General features: G+C 39.0%; 1 protein-coding gene across 6 annotated transcripts in view; it reads left to right on the forward strand.

Annotated features, from left to right (window-relative positions):
* CNTNAP2 (contactin associated protein 2) overlaps positions 1 to 24,601 on the forward strand; it is a 1,976,111-nt gene that overhangs the window by 1,256,270 nt on the left and 695,240 nt on the right. For all 6 annotated transcript variants that reach the window (XM_072777573.1, XM_072777574.1, XM_072777575.1 and 3 more), the window contains one exon: positions 14,176 to 14,295. In XM_072777573.1, the coding sequence (XP_072633674.1) occupies positions 14,176 to 14,295 (120 nt within the window). The remainder of the gene's footprint in view (positions 1 to 14,175; positions 14,296 to 24,601) is intronic.

Genomic DNA, 24,601 nt, shown 5'->3' on the forward strand with positions numbered 1-24,601 from the left:
GGATTGTTTTCCCCACTTTTGCTCTTTCTCTTCTTTTTCCTTGCCTTTCTTTCCTAAAACCATATAATAATAATAAGGCTTATCAAATCCAGGGTTTTTGAGGGTTTTTCCCCAAGACACTTTCCCTCCTCATATAAAATCGTAGGTGAAATCTTGACACGTAAAATACACTAGTAATTGACAGGATTTGTAGGAAGTTTAAATCCTCACTGTTTGGGGGAATAATCCTCTCTTTTTTATATAAGTCTCCAAAGAACCATTGTGAGCCTCAGGACTCCAGGGGTACCCAGTTTGAAAACACATGGTTTTACTCACTTCTTTCTTTTTATAATAAAAAATAACTCCAGTGACACTATGCAAACTCCCTTCTTCCCATTCTGTGTTCAGCCCACTATATCTATCTTCTTCTTCAAGTTTATGACAATAAATAGAATAGTGATAATAATTAGGTAAAGGTTAGATATAAAGCTAACTGGTATCAAAGACTTATATGTAAAAAATTAAACATTGAAAATCCTGGGAGAAAACTGGGGAGAGTCCATGAGCAAAGGAAGCTTTGGAGTGACAGCTTAACAAAGGTAGGCAATCTAGGACATGTAAAAAATCAAAACTTGTGCATGGTACATGTCCTATAGATAATGTCACTCTACAAATAATTAATTGGTGAGTAATGTATACAGTTATGACAGGGACAAAAGGTTCAGGTAAATAGAAACTGCCCAAAGATGATGACTGGGCAGCCCACAGAAGCACATGTGCATGGCCAAGAAGCTTACGGAAAAAGTTCCAACTCTCCATAGTGAAAAAAAATGCAAACTGAGTGGCATTGAACGACCACTTCGCATTCATCCAAGTGGCAAACAGTTAGTGATAATACCTATTGCTGATGGGAAGAAGTTAAAAGAACACTTTCATTCATTTCTGGTAAAAATGGCAATTGTTTCAGACTTTCAGAAAGCAATCTTGAAATATCTATTGAAATAAAAAATCAAGACCTATTTCCAGGGCCACAGTCTGACTTTCATGGGCTCTAGGAACTTTTTACCTGTACGTTTTTTTTTTTCCTGCACTAAATACACACACATAGAAAATATGAAATATACCTTATAAATGCATTGGTGTAAAGATGCCTATAATCCAGACTGGATTCATTATCCTATTCTTATTTATTTCCCCCTCTAATTTTAAAATAAATTAAAGATTTAAACATTTACCAGGTCCTTAAAGCTCTCCTAGGCCTTCTGTGCCTCATGACATCAGCCCGACTCTACTCAGAAGTTGTGTTTACTGCGACTCAGGTAAACTTCAGTGATATTCACCGCAGAATGGGTGTAGTAGCAAAGCATGGAAAGAAAGTGAAGACCTTCAACAGGCAATCATTGAATAAATTGGGTTGTACATTGTATGATCCCATCTTAGTAAAACAATCAAAGCCAAGAAGACATGTCTTTGAGTGTGTGACTCACCTGTGTCAGTTATATTTCAACCTATCAAACTTCCCTAAAACTCAGTGGTTTCAAACAGTTTTATCTGCCCATGATAACCTGTTAGCCTCATGGGATAGGCTCTGTTGGACATTCCTTTTGCTGGTCTCACCAGTGATAATTCAAGCAGGTGCAACCAAATGGCAGCTCACCTTGGGCTGGTTGGTCTGTGACAGCCTTGCTCACAAGTCTAATGGTTAATGTTTCTCTCAATGGGCCCATGTGTCTCCAGTGAGTTGGTTCAGGTTTCTTCCCATGGGAGCAGAAGTGTTCTAAAGGGAAAGAGAAGATAAGCCCAAATGGCCAACAATTTTGCAAACCTCAGTTCATATCATGTTTGCTAATGTCTCTTTAACCAAAGCAAGTGACATGATCAAATGCAGAATCAGTGGTGGGGGGGACAATGGAAGAGTGTCAATGGAGGGAGGTATGATTCATTGGGGGATACAGTCTATCCATTTCATTTTCAAGTTTCAATACTCATATTTTTCAGTAGTTTACTTTCTCATTAAATTTCAACAGATTCATTTGGCATTTCAAATCAGTCATGCTGCCTCATTCATTAAATTAGATAAACAATAGTAAAACATTTTAAGCTATAAATTAGTATAAAATACAGTTCTGTTTTTATTTGAATTGCAAGGACAATTTTACTTAAAAATGACTGAAGTTTGCAAAGGCATTAGTACTTTCTAATCAGAGCCAGATTTGTTTTTCTGTTAAACTGAGTCTTGTTTAGCTAAAAACAATTGGAGAATTTCTCACTCCATTGTTTTCCTTTGATACACATATACAGATATAAGTTTTACAAATCTGTTCTTCCTTCAGGAGACTCTACTTCAGTAAAACACACCCTCTTCTCCAAACTATCTTCCAAACAATAAGAACAAAATATGCTTTTTTTCTTGAGAATGATAAGAATAGTATAAATAGTAAAAATAGTAAATATAAATGTGAAAAAGTTAAAAAATATGAGATTAATAAAAAAAAAGTTCAGCATAGTTTAAGAGCAAAGATTATGTAGCCAGAATTCCTGTGTTCCAGTTGTGACTCTGCTCTTCTTTAGGTAAAAAGCCTTGGAGTAGTGAACTAATCCTTCTGTACAGATGGCAGGGACAGAGCACTGAAGACAAGCCTCAGAGGATAGCTCTTTATAAAGGCCAGAAAAAGAAAAAATGACAGTGAAGGACATGGTTTAGAAGTGGTCTGAGAGTCAGACAGACAAGTGTGAAGACACAGAAGGGTGGAGAAGAGTAAGTTTCAGTGAAGGTATGGTCAGCAGTGACTAAGTCTACTGGAGTCACAGAGAAAGAAGACTTAGTCAAAGTCAGCAGTCATCAGTGGCATTCTGGAAAATGAGGCAGAAGTGATAATTTTCTGACTTGAGGAGGTTCAGGGGTACATGCGGAAAAAGAAGTCCCCTTAGGTTGGATTGATAAACACGATTAGAGGGCAACATGCATATTTTCCCCCTTCCATTACCCAAGATAAAGGAGACAGGTGCTAATTAAAAGACAAAGAAGATGGAGCTAATTGGAAAAAAAAAAAAAAAGAGAGGGGAAATTGAGGAAATAATTCTCTTAAAGTATCTGAAGATTGGCATGAAATAACATGGTATTGGAAAGGAACAGTAAAGAAGGCTCCTTCTCTCCTTTTCCTGGAAAACTCCTACTCATCCTTTAAGACTCACCTCCAAATGAAGCCTCACCAGATTGTCCTAAGCCAAGTTGTCCAATCCCTTACCTAAATTGTTTGGGTACTTTGTTTAAATCTTTTTAAAAAATTCATTCAGCCTGGATGGGACTTCTGAGTGGCTCAGTGGTTGAGTGTCTGCCTTCCAGCTCAGGACGTGATCCTGGAGTCCGGGATTGAGTCCTACATCAGGCTCTCTGCATGGAGCCTGCTTCTCCCTCTGCCCTCTGCCTGTATCTCTGTCTCTCTCTCTGTCTCTCTGTCTCTCTCTCTTTCTGTCTCTCATGAATAAATAAATAAAATCTTTAAAAAAATTCATTCAGCCAAATATATGTATTTTATTTCTCCACACGTCTACCCCATACATCAGACAGAAAATTCCTCAGAGCCAGGATCTATGATTCACTCATTTCATTTATTTCTAGTACAAGGCATAGCACTAGATCTAGTACCACATTAGTAGATATCAAAAAATTAATTAATTAATTAATTAATTAATTAGCAATTGGAAAGGGAAAAGGACCTGTGTAGGGCAGAGTTACACTGAAGGAGTGGAATACAGATGTTAACACATTTGGATCAATGTTCTTTGTCTCATTATTGGGATAGAGTGAAAATGAGAGTGATGAGGTTAGAGATGGGAATAGAAGATTGAGTAGATAGAGCAAGAGACAACGTAGCCAGTCTGTATAGGATCTAAGCTAGTGATCAATAGGGTTATTAAGCTTCACTGTAGAGACCTATTAAAATGTGAAAGCATGAGTTTGTAGCACAGCCATTTGGTTTTATAGGTTTTTCCCCCCTCCTCTTAGTCTTCTGTAACCTAAGAGTAATATGAAGAAAATACTAGTAGAGCTTCTCCAAACTCAGTCATGAAAAGAAACAATTAATTTTATGTTTTGTGGAGTGAAGGTCATAGAATATCAAGTATGGATATGGACATCACCAAGTAATATGGCAGTCATGATGATATAGAGCCAAAGAGTTGTGGTTCTCTGACTAGCATTACGAAGTTTGGGATTATTGTTTTCTTTTAAGTAGTGCCTTGGAGCCAATATCAAGAATGGAAGGAGTTAGGAAGAATCAAACCAAAGGCAGAAGTGGGATGGATTTGGGTAAGAGAGACAGTAGAAATGAAAAAAAATAAATGTAGATTTTACTCTTATCTCCAAAATTTGCTTGAAGGACTTGTCAGGTAAGAGAAATATAAGCTATTGATTTATTAACAAGAAATCAAACTTTTTCCTTTTTTTCCTCTTCTAAGTTACCCTTTTCCCTTGAGACTTAGATGAAAGAACTCATTCGAGGATGATAATGAGTAACATCTCATAGAGAAATTGCACTGATGGAAAGATTGTGACATAATATTAGCATGCAGAATATCTGTTTTTAAACCCACACTCTCTCTACTACCACCATTTGCTGTGTGCCGGTTATGAGACAATAGCTCCTCCAGGATATAATGTAGCTTACTCAGGGCATTCATTCAAGCTTAAAAAACCAAACAAACAAACAAAAAACAAACAAACAAAAAAAAAGAGAGAACATGTGAGGTTAATATTCAAGTGTTAATGAGGACCTAGGTATTGTGAAGCTTACTTCATGCTAATTAAAAATAATTGCATGGTCTTAGAATTAGGGAGATTTCACAGGGGAAGGTTTCAAGGCCCCTGCTGCCTCTCTGGATTTCCGGCTTGGTTGTGCACAAGTAGTTACCTTTACAAGAATAATGAGAATCTGGGAAAACTAGGTTCTCCAACCAAATTCACTAGAGCCCGATTGAAGTTGGAAAATCAATTTCATGGTTTCAAATGAGAAATACCTCATTCCAGTAGATAAACTTATTTTTGAAAGACACATTAAGATCAGAAGGTGACTTAGTGATTAAAAGGCATCAGCATAAAGAGGGTACCTGAGACCATTCTATTCTGAGTATCACCAATTCCCATATGCCCCAGGCCCCTTTCAAGGGCTAAGAACAACTATTTATCATTTTCTGGTACAACCACGTTTTCCATTAAAAGACTTATTTATTAATTCAAGAGTAGAGTCTCCAGTAAACCAATTCTCCCTTGTTAGCATCTTGTTCCTGGTCTGTAGTAAGTGCGCAGTCCCTCTGCTATAAGAGAGCAGGAAAGTGAAGAACATTCATAAACTATCAATACCCAAAATGTCATGTTACAGCATTTACTAGCAAATGAGCTATAAAATTATTTTATGCTTCTTTCCAATTTTATATCAAATCATTAGAAGTGAACTTTTCCCTTTCCTGGCAATCAGGAAAAGACTACTTATGATGTTCCAAAGATAACCTTTATGTACGTTTTCATTTTTGACTTGTGGTTAATTTTCGGACACGTTTCATCCTTGGCTACGTCTAGAGGTCCATATGTTTCATAAGGTAATAAGAGGAAGGGTATATTCCATGTGCCCACATGTCTATCTTAAATTATGAGGTGTAGATAGGGTCAAGGAGAGCCTTCCTCAGCTCATCAGAATTAGCAGAGCTCTGAAGAACCATTGCTTGTACTATTCAGAGCACCCAGTATAAGACTTTATGCACGTGAGCCAAAAATAATTATTTATCTGGGAGATATTTCTCTTTTAAAATTAAAGTACTAGGCCATGGTGGAGAGGCATCCACATCATCTATAATTTGGAAAAGCTCCAACTTGACCCAGTCACTTGGCTCCTATGTGTCTGTATTAGTTTCCCAGGACTGCTGTAAAACGGACCACAACCAAGGTGACTTAAAAGAAATGTATTGCCTTACAGTTTCAGAGGATAGAAATCCAAAATCAAGGTATCTTCAGGGTTGATTCCTTCTGAGGACTGCAAGTGAGAATCTGTGCCATACTTCTCTACCAGCTTCTTCTTGCTGGCCTCAGATGTTCTTTAGCTTGTGGTTGGCATCCTTCCTGTGTCTTTATATTGTCTTCCCTTGTAGGTATCTGTTTCTGTGTCCAAATAGCCCCTTTATTTAAGTCAAGTTGGATTAAGCCTATTGAGGTGATCTCATCTCAACCTAACCATCTTCTACATCTTATTTCCAAATAAGGTCACTATCACAGGGAACTAGAGCTTCAACATCTTTTCAGGGGATATATTTCTTTTTTTTTTTTTTTTTTTTTTTTTTTTATTGGTGTTCAATTTACTAACATACAGAATAACCCCCAGTGCCCGTCACACATTCACTCCCACCCCCCGCCCTCCTCCCCTTCCAACACCCCTAGTTCGTTTCCCAGAGTTAGCAGTCTTTACGTTCTGTCTCCCTTTCTGATATTTCTCACACATTTCTTCCCCCTTCCCTTATATTCCCTTTCACTATTATTTATATTCCCCAAATGAATGAGAATATTTCAACCTATAGCAACGTCTTTTTTAAATTGTCAATGCTTTAAAAAAAGATTTTATTTATTTATTAGTGGGAGAGAGAGAGAGAATGAGAGAGAGAGAGAGAGACGAGACAGAGAGAGAGACAGAGATAGAAGCAGGCTCCATGCAGGGAGCCCGACATGGGACTTGATCACGGGACTCCAGGATCACGCCCCGGGCTGAAGGCAGGTACCAAACCGCTGAGCCACCCAGGGATCCCCTAAATTGTCAATGCTTAAAAAAATTTAAAAATAAGTAAATAAATAGTCAATGTTTATGTGAAAATAGAAGCCATGGTAGGCTTCTGTGCTTTCTTCTCCATTCCCAAGTACTTTAATATTTTAATCATATGTGAGTATATGTCTTAATTACTACTTAGCATGATATTCAGGATCTTTATTGTCATAAATGGAGGATAATATTATATATTTAAGAGATGTGAGAACAGTTTTTAAAGGGAAATCTTAATATATCCAAAAACATAAAATGTACTTATACATCAAAACCTACATATTCAAAGCTATAAGACAAATAGGGAAGAACACATATTTTAGTCTTCATTTATAGTATAGTATAACATTCATTTTCCATGTTTTTTTTTAAGATTTTATTTCTTTATCCATGAGAGACAGAGAGAGAGAGAGAGGGGCAGAGACAGAGGCAGAGGGAGAAGTAGGCTCCATACAGGGAGCCTCATGTAGAACTCGACCCCGGGACCATGGGATCATGACCCGAGCCAAAGACAGATGGCTCAAATGCTGAGCCACCCAGGAATTCCCATTTTCTATGTCAACAACAACAAAAAAAACAATAACAATAAATGGGCTACACTATAAATGTATACACTACAAAAGATTTTTTAAAATCTCTCCAATGTACATTTGAAAATATATTTTCCAAATATTAATAAAAAATACAAATAAAACAGTAATGAAAAGTGATTTGTTTTTTTGCCAAATAAGAAACTATTTTTTTCTTTCTGTTTTATTTTAAATTAGAGTCTAGCCAGTGCTGGTGAAGATGCATTCAGAGGCAAAGTTGTTGCTTTTAAGATTCTCAGGAATCTAAAATTGACTATTGGAATTTAGAGCTCACTTCATGGTGGCATGGAGGTGGTAGTGAGTACCTGACAACAGCTAATAGAATGTGGCCATTATGTATTCTGGATTACGAGCAGTTACATTAACTTCTCACACCATTGAAAGATGTCTACACAGAAGTAAGAAAGGCTCAGCATTCAGGAAGAGACTGAAATACAAGCTTACCAAAATTTGCACCTGGGGGCAAGAAAACAAGATGTTATCTTTTTCTTTTCTATTATTTGCTCCTTTTTCAAAATTCATCAAAATGTGTAGTTCTGTTAGTAATTAGAAATACCCATGTTAAAAAAAAAATGAATCTGGGATGCCTGGGGGATTCAGTGGTTGAGCGTCTGCCTTTGGTTGAGGGCGTGATCCCAGGGTCCTTGGACCACGTCTCGCTTTGGGCTCCCTGCAGGAAGTCTGCCTCTCCCTCTGCCTACATCTCTGTCTCTGTGTATCTCATGAATAAATAAATTAAAATCTTAAAAATAAATAAACATTTTAAAAAATGAATCCGTGTCACACATCCTAACAAAGACTCTCTTGTGAATTTAGCAATCTCTATCAACTTTTATTCTATTTTTCCTTTTATGTTCAAATGCCTACAATGTGTGGTCAGCATCCAAGTCCATCAAATAGTTCCTTTCCCTATAATTTGGTTCTATAAATACCACCACTCTGAAATATCTAAAAAGTCACTCAAATCTGCTCGCTAAACATATTGCCATTTTTATTTGGTTTTTGGCCCTCTTCTGTTCCCATTTTTTGCAGTAGTTCAGACTCTTCGGATGTTCTTCTTGAGGGTGTAAGTCCTCCTTTATATTCTAGTCACAAAATGAGCATTCCTTAACTGTGCTTCATCTCCCAGCACATTAGGCCAATTGCACATCTTTGCTCTTCAACCTTTTGCTTTTCCTTCTGTCTGCAAGTCAGTGATACTTCAGACACCTCATGCTGCATCTGCACCTGAACAGAGGGAGCATTTCTTCTCCTCTTTGGTAGGGGGTGGGAGGGCAGAGAATGCACGTGTTGTTTGGTGTTCTACTGATGGTTGTAACCTCAGGGCCATATGGACCTCTAAAGGCCAGTACAAACCTTTGACTTTGTGCTTCCATCTTTAGTATTCTGCTTAATACTTCTTATTAACCAACAACACTAGGAACATATTTAATGCTTAATAAAATTTATTCATTAAGTAGAGCAGCCATATTTCTATATAGTTGTGATAAGCAGAATATTGCCCCCACCCCAAGTAATCCTTGTCCTGATTGCAGAACCTGTGAATATGTTACCATATATGGCAGAGAGACTTTATGATTAAGCGAATATGCTACCATATATGGCAGAGAGACTTTATGATTAAGCGAATATGTTACCATATATGGCAGAGAGACTTTATGATTAAGTGAAGTCACATGAGATTCCCTTACATTATCTGGGTGGGCCTAATGTGATCATAGGGCTCCTTGAAACAGAAAGATGTGGCAGCCAAAGCAGGGAATCAGAGCATTGGAGTGTAGGAAGACCTTGCGTTGAAGATGCAGAAATGAGACAAGAACAGTGAGCAGGGTGGAGTCTAGAGGCTGATCCAGGTAAGAAAATGGATTTTCCCCCAGAGGTTTCAGACACCTTGAATTTAGCCCAGTGAAACCCACCTCAAACTTCTAACCTCCAGAACTCTAAGATAATCGGTCCATGTTGTCTGAGTGCATTAATGTTTGGCTATTTGTTACAGCAGCCATATGAAACCAACACAGGAGTATGTTGGCATTTTCCATTGCACCTAGTATGATGTTACGCAGACTATACCATTGTTTCAGGAAATTGAAGAACATGCTTAGGATTCACCACCTTCTGGAATTTTACATGCTATGGAATTCAGTCTGATGGGTTCAGTAGTAATATTGCTGCAAACATCTGAGATTTATTTACAAAAACATACAGTAATATGAGACCTTTTATTACTTTTCCAACAAAAACATACAGCAATATGAGACCTTTTATTACTTTTCCAATAAATCCGTGGAGTTGATGAGTCTGTTTATTTCCCCATCAGCCCACTTGCCTCTCTGTTCTTCAGCAGTGATGATGGCTCATGTGCTTCACTTCCTTCGCTGGTTGCTGCCTTAGCCCCTGTGTTCTGTCCTCTCCTCAGGCTTCCTGTGCACAAAATGTGGAATCCAACTATGCCACCACTGGGTCCAAAACTAACTGGCTGAGACATGCAGGGCAGATGCTTTGGTTAGCTCTTTTTCTGTATTAAAATGTCAATATGCTCAATGCTTTTTAGTTTACAAAGTGTGTGTGATATCACTTAATCATCACAACAACTTAGTTGAAGGAGAGAGTATTTCCTTCATTTTACAGCTGAGAAAACTCAAAGTTGGGGGGGGGGTCCACATTGTAAATGACAGAAAGGAAATCTGAATGAAAATTTCTTAATTCCTTACTCAGTTATAAAACTAATGCAATTTCATTATATCCAGGTGTCCTTGCCATTTTACCTCTGTGCCATTATTCTAGATATGTATTTCTCAAGTATATTTTTTTAAAGATTTTATTTATTTATTCATAGAGACAGAGAGAGAGAGAGGCAGAGACACAGGCAGAGGGAGAAGCAGGCACCATACAGAGAGCCTGACGTGGGACTCGATCCAGGGTCTCCAGGATCACGCCCTGGGCTGCAGGCGGCGCTAAACTGCTGCGCCACTGGGGTTGCCCCTCAAGTATATTTTTAATCATAACATAACTTCTGCACGTTATAAAGTAATATGGAAAACACAGAAAAGTACGAAGTTTTAAATTATCCATAATCTTACTGCCCAGAGATAACCACTGCTATTGTGCGGGTGCATTCATCCAAGTATATATTTTTTTCAGATGTATTTTTATTTGGGCTTTTGTATCCCAATCCCTTCTCATTATTTTGAGTGAAGTGAAGTACCATTCCACCCTTATTCAGGATTTTATTGTATTGCCTTTCAGTGTTCTACCTTTTTTTCCACTTATATCTAAATATAAATCAAGAATTGGCCTTTCAGAGTTAACTTTTTTTTTCCCCCCAGGATTAGAGCTGTGCCTCTCACAATGCATTCAGGACCCACAGCATCAGCATCACTTGGGAGCTTATTAGAACTGCAAATTCTCTGCTGAATCAGAATTTTAGGGTGAGGCCCAGGAATCTTAACAAGCTCTCCAGATGATTTTCACACATGATATCATTTGGGCTGAAATACTTGGTTTCCCATTTGTGATGAGGAGGCAAAAGCAGCTAGTAGGCCTATCGTAAATTAAAGTCAAGCACAATAACTGTCATACTTTGAAGAAAAAGAGAAGAGATTCTTGCATCCAGATTTCCCTTGTCTATAAGCCTTCAACATTTGCTCTTAGTAAATTACTTGAGTTAAGGTCTGTAGTCCTCTTTAGAGGGTTTATATGCTTACTTAGACATGCAGGAGTGAACCACGCTTCTTACCATCAGATAGTGCTTTCATCAGTTCTGATAGCTTTTCTTTCTTTTTTTTTTTTTTTTTTTTTCTGATAGCTTTTCTTAAACATCTGCCATGTTCAAGGTGCCTGGGTGGCACAGTCGTCTAAGTGTCCCACTCTTGGTTTCAGCTCAGGTAGTGATCACGGGATCCCAAGATAGGGTCCTGAGATTGGGCCTCATGTTCAGCTCCTTGCCCAGTGCAGAGTCTGCTTAAAGATTCTTTCTCCCTCTGCATCTAATCTCAAATAAATAAAAAAAAAATCTTAAAAAAGAATCTACCCTGTTAGATTGTATATAGCAGAAAAGAATATATATATATATATATATATATATATATATATATATATATATATATATTCTAGACCCCCCTCCCCTCAAGATAACTCACAGTCTTGTTAGGAAATAAAATTTTCATATATGAAATTCAATCAACAACAGTCAAGTCCTAAATTAACTATAATCAAATATTATAGTACATGAGATGAGCAGCGAATGCCCTGGGCTGTACAGAAAGATAAGTATATTGACTAGAGAAGGTTTCCTTAAGAAAGGAGGACTTTGAGTAGGACCTAATTAATAATTATGATATTAATCATAAAAATTCCACCTATTAAATGTCTACAATGGCCCAGATACAATGGTTAAGCAGTCGGTGTTGTTGTGTCTTCCAATTCTCATTACTTCATTGCAATATACCTGATACCTATTCTCCAGATAAGACTAAAGGAAATTAGGGAATTTTGCCAATGTTACATAAGTAGTACTTTGTGGAGTAGGAATTTCAGCCCAAGTCTGTTTAATTGCAGCGCCCCGTTTCTTAGCATTTCTGCCTCAATAGTTAACTATGGTAGAAAAAGTGAATAGATTCAGAGGTTTGTAGTGTATTGCAGATGAAAATAAGTCCAGAAAAGGTGCCTGACCAGTGTGCAAGGTTGACACTGGCAAAACCAGGAGATACCTGTTAGGATTATGGAAGGTCTTGTATGCATGGGTGGTGACCTGGGATATAATACCATGGATGCTGAAAAAATCATTACATATTTTTTAACCCAATGAAAGTAATGTTTTAGGACTAGACTAATGGCATAATTTGGTGAAAAGTGAAGAGATATTTGGGTAAGACAACCAATTAATAGTGTGATTGTTGTAAACCAGATACCAGATGATAAGGAGAATGGGGGGTTTGCAGAGGGAAAGGAGAGTGACTAATGATTAAATACTAAAAAAAGAAATATTGAAGACACTAAAAGGAAAACTTTAGAATTTTAACCTGACATTGTCTGGTTCATTTTGAGCTACTCACAAAAATCATAATTATCTGGAGAGAGGTTGCAAAAAATTAGTAAGGCGGTTATAAATTGTGAGTTTAGGTCATTCTCAACTCTCTTCCCAACTACCTACACCTACCTGGTTTTCATCTTCAGCTTATTTTAAAAACATGTGAATCAGTCCCAACTACTTAGCCTTCCTCATTCAGTATGAGTACAGAGCTACTCATCCTTCTCCAAGCCTATGGCCATGACAGCCTATGTGTGCTCATGAACTTCTGAAGTCCCCTAAAATCTATAGTTTTTCTACAGGAGTTTTCTTTCTAAAACCTATATCTAATTATAGCATCTTCCTAGCTTAGATTTTAAAAATCTCCCTCACTGACTTTTATTGCAATATTTTACTTGGCATGCCATTCAAAATTAGAGCAACCATAGTTTGTTATCCAAATGAGAGACTTGGGAGATTGAAACCCGGCAGGTTAATCATCACACCGGGACAAAGGACACATGAGCTCTGCATAGCTTTCCATCTGCATCCCCTTCCAGTGGCACCTTATGCATGAGTAATACCAAAATAATTAGTGAACAAGCCCTGCTCGTCCTTTATCTGTGGTGCTCACATCTGTATTTGCATTGCCCCTGCCCAGCACATCATAGGCACTCAATATTTGCAGAAGGAAGGGAGGAAGGCCAATTAAGTAAGTCAAAGACTTTGAGAACTGTTTTAGTCCAGTATGTTGTTGTTGACATGAAATTGAATTTGAAGTCTAACATCTTTGGAGAGAGAGGAAACCACAGGCAGCCAAATAGGGGCACCGAGAACATGGGAGACAAAGGTGGAAAAGAGAGGTCCCAGAATCGGACCTGCCACCAATGAACAACTGATCCCAGCAGTGTGAGTTCCAGTGCACTGTGCCAAAAGGCTCCACTGCATGTGCATCCGGTGATAGCTCTTTACCAGAAATAGTTCTTAGTTTTGTAAAGAGATCTCTCAAAGTCATCAGAAATGTCACCGTGGAGCTGTTTTTAAGTCTTCCCAGTAGTATTCTAGAAATTGTGACTACAAAGGAGATATGCAAATGTCCATTTTGTACTTCTGAGAAAAGAAAATGTGTCAGGAGCATGGGAACAGAAAGGAAAACAATGGAAAAGAGCCTATAATTTAATTACATTGATGTCAGCTTTCTGCAGATACTAGATGTGATGTAATTAAAATAACTGTAACAAAATGAAGCAGGAACATTCTTTCCTTTCTCCTGAAATAAAGGAAAATTAGAAATCTCATGCTGTTTGAGGGTAATGTACACAATCTATATCAAAAAAAGTGTGTGTGTGTGTGTGTGTGTGTGTGTGTGTGTGTATGTGTCTGGTAGAGAGATTTTTCTCTTAGTTGATAGCCCAACAAAACAGCCAATATTTATGGCCTTTCAAAATAAAGTCCCTTACAACAAGGAGATGATATCTAGAAATAACTACAGATTAAATATTTTTTCAATGATTATGAGCCCTAATGGAACAAACATTATATTTATTTAACAATTTATTGATTGTTTTAGACCTTTCCCCAACTATAAAGTCATAGTAGGAACTTGCTACGTTTGTTGGGTCAGAAATGCTTATAGAGTAAGAACCAAATCATGAATTTAAATGTAGAGAAAAAGAACTCTCACTCTAACAGGAGGATACTGCTCAGCAGCTCTGGCCAGTATTTGATCGGCTGGGGGACCCATCTGGGGAACTATTTGCTCTGCACTGTGCTCATGTAGGCTGTTCTGTTCCAGCGATCTATGAGCCTTCCTGTGAAGCCTACAAACACCTGGGCCAGACGTCAAATTACTACTGGATAGATCCTGATGGCAGTGGACCTCTGGGGCCTCTGAAAGTCTACTGCAACATGACAGGTAACTGTGCCATATTTATGTTTCATGGACATTTCTTTCCTATATGTTGAGCATGAACAGTACAACTCAAGACTGTTTCTTCTGCGCCATGTTCTTATCACAACATGTAATGAGTGAAATACTGTTGTTCAGTAAAAGGGTGAAATGTATTTCTAAAGCAATAAAATCATCTACCCTGTTCTTTTTTAAAGCCTGCCTTCTGACTTGAAGAATATATAATTAACATTTTAAAATATTACCATTTAGGGGGAAAACTCAGGAAGTGAAATTGAAAGTGGGAGTCCACGGAAAGAACTGGCCCACAGAGCAGCCCCCACAAGTACCCTAGACTGATGAACTTTGGTATCACTGTTCGAATGTCCACTCTGCCCATGTTAGGGGAAGCTTAGGGACCACTCCACATCTTCCCCAGGCCCTGAAGTTACAGAAAGAGCCTTTCTGGGTACCAAAATCTCACTCTGGCAATACATGCAGCTTTCATGAAATTTATCTGGAATTCTCTACATCAAAGAGAACCTAGTTTTTCTTCACTTCCACTTAAATTTTGGGGTTATTAAATGAAACTGTGGGTTCTTCTAATACCTTATGATGTGTGAGATCTGCAGATCCCTAAGAGCAGATTTCCCATCAGATGCTTAGTAATGCCTTTCCCTCCAAAGTAGAAGAGTGTGAGGCAGGCACTATTCACTGGCCCCAAGAGAGGATCAGTATTTGATGGAAACTCCTGAAGTATTTGACTATAACAGTAATGATTATCTGACACTACTTATGGTGATTACTACATGACCTGTCTACTGTGTGTCAAGCATTGTGATAAATTCTTCACTCAGACTACCTGGGCTTGCATCTTGGCTCAATCAGTCACCAGATATATAATCTTGGGCACCTTATTAACTTTATTAAACTCAACAAGCCTCAGTATGTTTGTTTATTAAGTGGATTAATAATATCTATCAAAAATAATAATAATATCTATCTCAGAGCATTATTATATAAATAAAATAATATACACGTGGTTCTTCACATATTGTCTGACACATGGTAAACATTCAGTAAAGGTTACCCAGGAGTAAGGTATTATTATTTTTTAAAATGATTAGAGAATTAAATATCTTGCTGATATTATTCAGATAAGATTCAAACACAAATCTGTTTGGGGCTAATGGTTATTAAATCTGGCAATGCGTTAGAATCATTTATGGGGTTTTTTTCCTTATTTTTTTGTTTTCCATTCATGTTTATTGTCTCTACTCTGAAGAATTGGATTCAGTAGTTTGTTTATTCACAACTTTCCAGGGAACTTCCTGGGTGTAAGGGCAGGGAGAGACCCAAGAAAGTGACAGGCCGGGTTGGTGGATGGCAGTTTTAATAAGCAAAGGGAACTTATATATAAGGATTGTCTTGAGGGCAGCATAATCCTAACAGTATGTAAACAGGCCTCACCTGGGGTCAGTCATGCTGACTGAGGACATACCATATGGTGTCCTCAACGCCACACCACCATTCCAAATCTATGTCCTGGGAGCAGCCTCCAGGAGAGAAAAAGGTAAGTGGAACCCCATTCCAAGGACAGGAGAAGGAATGATAAGCCTCGGAGTGCCTGGGTTCAGCTCCAGGTCATTCGACAGTCATGTCTTTTCAGTGATGTTCCCCAACATAGGTGCGAAGTGGGAATAAGATTGTGCCACTGGAAGGGAGAACCCTCACCAGTGTCGTAGGTAAGCAGACCCCATGGAGAACTTCCAGCAATATCAGGAAACCATGCATGGCCCAGAACAGAAAGGAGAATGTTGAGGACAGGAATATAGTATGGAAGGCCTGTAGAGAAAAAGGTAAAATGGAGCTATTCTCCCAAAAATATCCTCCTATGCCAAGAACTCTAAGGGTGTGTTAGAAAACAAACAAATTTGTTTCTCCTAATATATAAAAAAAATATGATTATAGTTTAAGCCAATACTCTTATGAGCAATCCAGACAGTGAAGAATACAGTACCATTTTCTTCAGTTAGAATATTTTTCTCTTATCATCCAAGATAGTTATGAACATCAGTGTGTCAGGGACCACTGAAGGCCAGCAGGCATTCTTTGGCCTTTTACCACCCATCGACCCTTCCTTCATCTGGAAAGAACATGAACTTGACATCATTAGGACAGTATGGGACCACATAGCTTGGTTGAGGCTGTTGCAGTTCCAAGAGATATATGTTGAAGAAGAAGAGGGAATGACAGCATGAGCAATTCTATGAAGTCTTGATATATCATCACTCTATGTCAGGAGGAAGCGTGTATGCATTTTACTTTATAACATTTCTATTAAAGAATAGAGCTGTCCCACTACTCAGTGGCTCCAATGTAATTGGGACTTGTCACTATTGAATATATCCCATATTTTAAAAATGGGCGCAAGACATTTTTTTCTGGGGAAGAAGTAATGTATTGGCAGTGATCAACCTTTTTTTCTTTCTTTTTACAAATGGGGTGCGATGGGGGAGAGTTTTAAGCTTGTACAGACATAGTGAAAAATTTAAGAAGAGGGACCTCACTGACAGGTATAATATCTGTTGTAGATTTAGGTAGAAACCAAAGACACTGTTGAAAATTACTTCTGATTTAGATCTGTTCTTGGGAATCCTAAACTTTTAATTCCATTGCTGATTTAAAAGATAAAAGGAAATTAAAACACAATTAATTTAGGGCCAAAAAGAAGAAGGGAGTCTCCCTTGATTTTTGGAGAAGTTCCTCCAAATAATCATGACCACACCACTGTCCACTGATGTCTCCAAGTTTTATTTATTGTTTGTTTAATGTTATCAAATAAGTAACATATTCCTTATCCTCATTGTTTCATACTGAATCCTAAGGGAGGACTTGAAGTGTGTCCCTTTTAGAATATTTTGTTGTTAGATTCAGTTCACAATCTCAATTTGTTGATATCTTTTGGTCACCCCCAACTAGCTTTTTGTTACAGTCTTAATCTCTTCTTCACAATACCTCTTGCAAACCATCCTTATTTTCATCCCAATTCCCAATAAGAGTTTATTTGAAAACTAAACACACACCTACTATATGATTTTGCAATTGCACTGTCAGGCACTTACCCCAGGGGAATGAAGACATGTTCACACAGAAACCTGCACGAAGATGAGCATTGCAGACTTATTCATGATAGCCAAAAACTGGAAAGGACCCAGATGCCCTCCAGCAGGTGAATGGTTAGACAGACTTGGTATGTCCACACCATGGAATACTCTTAACAATAAAAAAGAATGCACTATTGATCCAATGCAACAGAAATAAATAAATCTCCGGAGAATTACACGGAGTGAAAAAAATCCAATCTCAAAAGATTGCATACTCTCTGATTTCATTTATATAAAATTCTTGGAATGACAGAATTATGAAAATGGAGAGCAGATTAATGGCTGCTGGCAGGTAAGGAGGGATGGAGTGGGAGCAAAGTGAGCATGGTTGCAGAAGGACAACACAACACGAGGGACTGCTGTGGTGATAGAAGCGGTTAGGGTCCTGACTGTACCAGCTTCACTATCCTGGTTGTGATGCTACTGTAGTTCTGCGAGGTGGTATCATTGGGAGAAGTGAATGAGAGGGACAAGAGACTTCTCTGTATTATTTATCATAGCTGCATGTTCCATCTATATTACCACAGGAAAAATTTTAATTAAGAATATATAATACACACCAAAAAAATTCCCAAAGACTCTGCATTTTTTCACAGTCTTTATGGGGGGCGGAAATAATATTTAAGCATACCTCTAGGATCCTTTTTTATAGATTTTTTACTTATATATCCACTCTGCATCAGGAACTGCACCATGTGAGAATAAGTGGATACACTAAACCTTCACAACTAATAATAAAACACATGTTAGAAAAGCAAACAAACAAGTGATTTTTTTTTTTCTACAAAGAAAAGTAATGGAATTCTGAGGAGTGATTTATTTTGGATGCTGGATTTTAGATAATGCCTCTCTCAGGAAGCAACATTTTAGCCAAAATCTAAAGTACGAAAAAAGACAAAGCACTCAAGAAGGTGAAGAGGGGCAATGAGCCCTATAACATAACTCCCCGGGGCGTGAAAGAGATTGTTTCATTCCAGGAAGCTGAAACCCCAGTGGTTGGACCTGGAGCACAGTGAGCCCCAAAGAAGGATTCAGAGTGAAGTCGCCAGATGGGCAGAGTCAGAGCACACCAGGCAGAAAGGAGGGCAATGTGTGTGGGGAAAAAAAAAAAAAAAACAAAAAAAAAACAAAAAAAAAAAAACCAAAAACACCTGGGGTGGGAATCCACGGAGAAGTTTTAAGGAGGAGAATGAGAGAGTCTTGTTTAAAACTACTCTGGTTGGGATGAGGAGGGGGCATGAGTGGCAGAATGGAAACACTTAGACCAGTTCTGGAGTTTTTGTCAGAGTCCCAGGAGGCATCATCCTTTCCCAGAACTAGAGTGGTGACAGTGTAAGTGATGAGACCGAGATGAAGTTTAGATCTATTCTGAACGTAGAATTGTCAGGGTGGATGACAGGTTGGGTGAGGATGGCTAAAGACAGTTGTCAAGAACCAGTCCCAAATATATGGATCAAATAACCAGGTGAATTACAGTGCCACTGGGAGATGTGGAAAATTAAGGGAAGAACAGAGTTAGAGAAAATTCGAGAAGTCATGTTAAGCGTAGTTAAATGTGAGGTGCTATGTACCATCTAAACTGAGATGCCAATTTTGCAATTGAATAAAATCTAACAAAAGACATTTGAGTTAGAGATATAAATGTGCTCATTGTTAGCGTATGAATATGTGAGAAGCATAATATCACTTAGGGGTTGATGTAAACAGAGGAAAGGCATCTCCGGAATGAGCCCCCCAGAAGTCAATAGAGACCAGGTCTCTGGTGATGAAATGGTGTGTAAGTGTGTAAGAGGGTCACTGAGGGTAAGTGGAGGAAGAGTGTCCAAGAGCATTTGGGGGAAGGGGGGGGCATCCATGTGGATGTTGGAGTGACTGCTCGGGGTCTAGAGAGTGATAAAAGTTTTCAGGATGGAAAGTGACTCTGAATCAATGCAAATGTCTATAACAAATGAGGCGATGCGCCTAAGTAGGGCAAGTATCAGCAAGCAGAGTGTGGGGAATGTGATATGCCTGGAAGTGACCAACCTCCCAAAGGGCCTGTGTAGACGACTTTAGGAAACCATAGAATAGGCAAGTATCCTGGACTCAGAGGCCAGCAAAATCTCCCACCACACAGCTGACTCATGAGCTGAGTCTTGAAGAACCAGGTGGGTGTTGTGGGCCCAGGAAAGGGGAGAAGGAAAAATCGACCAACTCACAGCAGGCTTTGTGCAGCATGCAAAGCAACTGAAATGTGATCGTGAGGGAAAAGCAAGCTTGTGATGATGCTGTATTTTCAAAGCATGACTTTGGCAGCTGTAAGATTCTCCCAAGGAAATGTAGACATACAACAGGGACACAAGTGAGAAAACCCCTATGTTTCACTCCAGGAATTAAAACTGAGATTTAAGGTGGCGGCAGTCAGGGAAAGGAAGTGATGGATTTCCTGGATTTTTAGAAAGTCAAGTTGGCAGGGTTGTGGCTGTTCTGATGAGAGCTGAAAATGCCCAGTTTCTGTCCTTGGGTAATTCCAGGAGGTGCAGCACAGAAGGCCAGGGGCAGATTAGCAAAGGACCGTAGCCCTAACCCAAGTTGGGTAGAGCTGCCCCAAAGCAGGTACTGCACAAATCCCCAGGGGCGTTTTGCGTAGGTCAGTTCATCTCTTTGTCTAGGTTTCTGGTTTCCTTGTAAATGGAGTGTAGGAGTTGGAATGGGAGGATCTCTACACTGCTCCCATTCTAAAAAAAAAAAAAAAAAGAAAGAAAAAAAGAAAAGAAAAGAAAGAAAAGAAACGAAAGAGAAGAGAAGAGAAAAGAAAAGAAAGAAAAGAAAAAAGAAAAGAAAAGAAAAAAGAAAAGAAAAGAAAGAAAAGAAAAGAAAAGAAAAGAAAAGAAAAGAAAAGAAAAGGAAAGAAAAGAAAAGGAAAGAAAAGAAAAGAAAAAATTCTATTATTACCATGGAACACAAAAGAAAAATACAGCAGTCTACCTACAGTCAAATAATCTAGAATCAGAATTCTCTTATCTCAAATAAGCTTGAATTTACTCATTTCTTGGCTGAATTTGACATAAATTGGCACTCTTCATTTTTTTATCATGAGGCAGGTCTTCTACTCTGCAATTCTTCTTGTGACTATCTGCAGTTCAGGGCTATGTCGCTTGGAAATTAGGGGGTGTCCTAAATGACAGAGCATCCCAAGTACTGTGCAGTTGGTACTGAGCAAAGAACGCATTCCCTGAATCCCCTATGGAAGGATGCATCACTCTCCACGAGCCAGAGCCCGGGTTTCTTTTGTAAGTCTTAGGGCACAAAAATGTACTCATTGTTATCCTCCTTCTCCACTTTCATCCTCTCTCTGAGAATCTGCTGTTGTAAATACAGTTCTCATAAACATAAAATATCATTTTTTTAAAATATCAATTTTTTAAAGACCTTCTTTATTCATGAGAGACACAGAGAGAAAGAGAAGCAGAGACACAGGCAGAGGGAGAAGCAGGCTCCCTGCGGGGAGCCCGATGTGGGACAGGATCCCGGGATCCCAGGATCATGCCCTGAGCCAAAGGCAGATGCTCAACCACTAAGCCACCCAAGCATCCCAAAATATTAAATATTTTAAGTATTTACCTCTGTTACCTGTACATTTTTTAACATGTAAGCTTCTATTTCTGTTTTTAAGATGTTTACCAACATCTTTTCCTAGAGACCTCCAACTTTGGTATTTAAAGCTTCATTTGGTTCCCCCCCACACCCCATGATTAATAATAAGAGTAAATAAAGATACATCAGCCGTTATCCTCAGAAACGTACTCCTTTATCCCTAAATCAAAACCAGCGCTTTTCTTAATAATCTGTACTCTAATCCACGCTCTTTTTAACTCTCTTTGCATTCATGTTTAATTTTTAAAAATTTAAGTAAGCATCTGTGCTGTAGTGTGTGAAGTTTCAAGTCCAAATAAGGAGCACCTCCTGTATTCTTCCTAGCATGAGTTTTGTAGTTTTATCAAAAAGCCATTAAGCTTGTTTACATAATTTGTGCTTTATAAAGCCCTGGGATTTAGCTGATCAAATTCTATTATCCTCTATAATGGTAAAAGCTGTTCATGTCTTTTTAATCTAATATTTATAGAGAGCTTGTTACTCAAGTTCCTAAGCACTTGCACTCAGTAATATCGTTTTATTTATTATTATGCTTCTCAGAAGTTTCAGTAGTGAAGTGCAGGCAGCAAGGAAATGAGTCTCTGCATAGAGTGCGTGGGTTCTAGTGGGAAGTATCATGAACCCCCCGCACCTCCATTCCCACGTACATATCCTACCCTCCAGCAAAGCAAAGCAAAGCAGTTCCTTCTCTACCATATTCATTTTCTAAGCAGTTTACACACTATTATCTCACCATTTCCATCGGTCAGGAGTCTGCCACAGGTGAGCCATCCCGTGCTCAGGATCTCCAAGGCTGAAATGAAGGGGTCAGCAGGGCTGCCATTGCCCCTGAGACTTAGGATCCTCTTCCACGTTCATTCAGGTTGTTGACTGAATCCAGTTCTTTGTGGCTTTAAGACCAAGGGCTCCATTTTCTTCCTGGCCCTTGGCTCTGGATTGCTCTCAGCGCCTTGAGGCTGCTCCCAAGGCCCAGCCATGAGTCCCTCCCACAGCCTGACAGTTGTTGGATCTCTCTGGCCTCCAGACTGTCTTTCAAGAGCTCACTTGATTAGGGCATGCCCACCCAGGATAATGACCTATTGGATTAACTCAAGTCAATTGATTGGGGACCTTGCTTACTTGTGCACAATCTCCTTACCTTTGCCAGGTAGAGTGTGACCTAACTGCAGGAGAGTCACCCTTCGTATTCACCGATCCCACCCACAATCAAGGAGTGGGGCTCATGCAGGGAGTGTATGCCGGGTGGGTGGCAGGAATCTTGGGGCCATCTCTGAACTCTTCCTACCACACCGAGCTCTGTACACCTCTGTGTAGTACTCAGAAATCTGGCTACGTGTATTCTTACCTTCTGAGTAACGGTGCCGCGTTTAGTTTGTAAGCCTTTTTTTTTTTTTTTTTTTGTTATTTGTCTTCTAGGGTTTTTAGTGTATTCTTCAATATAGGAAATTTTGAAAACGCAAAAATAAATAAATAAATAAATAAATAAATAAATAAATAAATAAATAAAAATAAAGATTGCTTAGCAGCTTCAGATGTGAATTACCGGCATAGGACAGGTGTCATAAAGACTTCGTATTGTATAACTGAAGCTACGTTTATTATGGAGAGCATTGAATGCCAGGCGCTATTCTAGGTAGGTTACACACATTAATTCATCCATCATCCAGGACTTCACAACCACCCCACAGGGTAGGTGATAATACCTGCTTCCCTTTTTGGGGGGATGAGGAAACTAAAGCTGAGAGGTACTAGGTCCTAAGTCACACAGTAAATCTCGGTAAGTTATGGAGATTGACTTCTTAGGATTGTGTGATTCAGAGCCAGAGTTCCAAGTTACATGTGTGTGCATGCGTGTGTGCTTGCGCATGTGCACGGGAGCGCACGTGTGGGGTGCGTGGGTACGTGTGTGCGCGGTTACATGTGGGCATTCAAACACTACTCCTCATTTTGGATTCTGTAGTATGGTCTGTAATATGATCTCGGAAATGAGCACCTCTTGTTCATATCTTTTCATTATCATTATCATCAAAACTTCCGTACCCAGCTCTAATTCATTATCTGTGGTTTGGACAGCATTTTTGCGGTAAACTATTTACTTCTTAATTGTCCAACTAATGCCTTGGGGTTTGTAATCAGAGAACACATTTTAAATGAAATCAACATCTAAACCATTAGGCCATTATTATCAATTTTAGCTCTAAATTCAACTACGAGTTAATATGATTTTCCGAGAGCTTTACAGGATAAGTTGTGTATTTCCTATCTGCCTAGGTTAGTCATCCCTTAGGGTTTGAGCCCGACTTTAGGATAATTAAAATTCTATCCCCAATATGTAGTTACACTGTCAAGGTGTAACGTCTTACACTGAATCTAACAAAATCTGGTGTGAGAATATAACAGGATTAAATGGAATTGTATTGGAGATCATCTGTAATATTTAATGTGATTATAGTGCCTTATTCTCCCCCCCCTCCCTTTTTTTTTTTTTTGCAAGGAAACCAGCTAGAAATGAGGACACACACAGCTCCCCTATTCTCCGTTAGGCTTATTAACATTCTCAGACCAGGCGCTACTACGCTTCCAATCCCTTGGTGTTCCCACATGTCATGAACTATTTCTCTGATGAATTCCTGGCCTAAAGTGTAAGCCTCAACACACTGGCTTCTTCCATTTTATTCCCTCTGCTCATTTTTATTTTTTTCTCATCACCAGCTTTTTCTCTCCCTTTTCTGCCTCCTACCCCAGTGCACCTCCTCTGTTGTTAACCTGCACATAGAATAGCTCTCCTCTGTGTCTTCTTTCAGGCACATCTTCTCCTCTCCGCCGACCTCTCACAAACTGTCTTTGTTAAAAAACCTTTGTAATCACTCAGCAACTCCTGCCTCACGCGCTCAGCTATTTCAGTTCCTCACAATCAGTATAAATCTTTGAATTCAATTCTGTTCATACAGCTTCAATTGAAAATCTAGGAACCAACTCACTGATCAAACACAGTCTGAAAAGAGAGCTCTCCCCCGTAACTGATTACCCACTTGGCCCAAGACTCCCTTCTGGATTCATACTCTTATTCCACAGATGGCTTCCACCTGCCAGGCTTTCTTTCACATCTCTTCATTGTGTGTCAGTCATAGTGATAGGTTAATACTACAAAAGTTCTCAAACGGTTTTTGAACTTACATCAAGAAAATGAAAGGAAAGCTATTGGAGGTCGGATGAGGCCTACGCAACAGGCCAGAGTCCAGGAGGGAGTGCAGGATGCCATGAAAAATCAAGAAGAAACAGCTGAAGAGTGGTAACCAGCACCTTGGGGTCACCTCTGGAACCTCCAAGATGGTACCCCACGTGCAAACTCACCCAGTTCCAAATATTTCTACACACCTACCTCGATAGTCTTTTGAACACACTGCCTTCTGGTGCTCTGAAAGCAATGCCTTTGCTATTTGACTCCCCCATCCCTCCTCAAGTGCCAGGCTCCCCATTGTCTATGGCCAGGGACTGGTGTGGGTTCCTCTGACATTTGGGGTCTGAGG

This window comes from Canis lupus, chromosome 15 (genome assembly GCF_048164855.1).
Source record: "Canis lupus baileyi chromosome 15, mCanLup2.hap1, whole genome shotgun sequence".
In the NCBI taxonomy this organism is placed as follows: domain Eukaryota; kingdom Metazoa; phylum Chordata; class Mammalia; order Carnivora; family Canidae; genus Canis; species Canis lupus.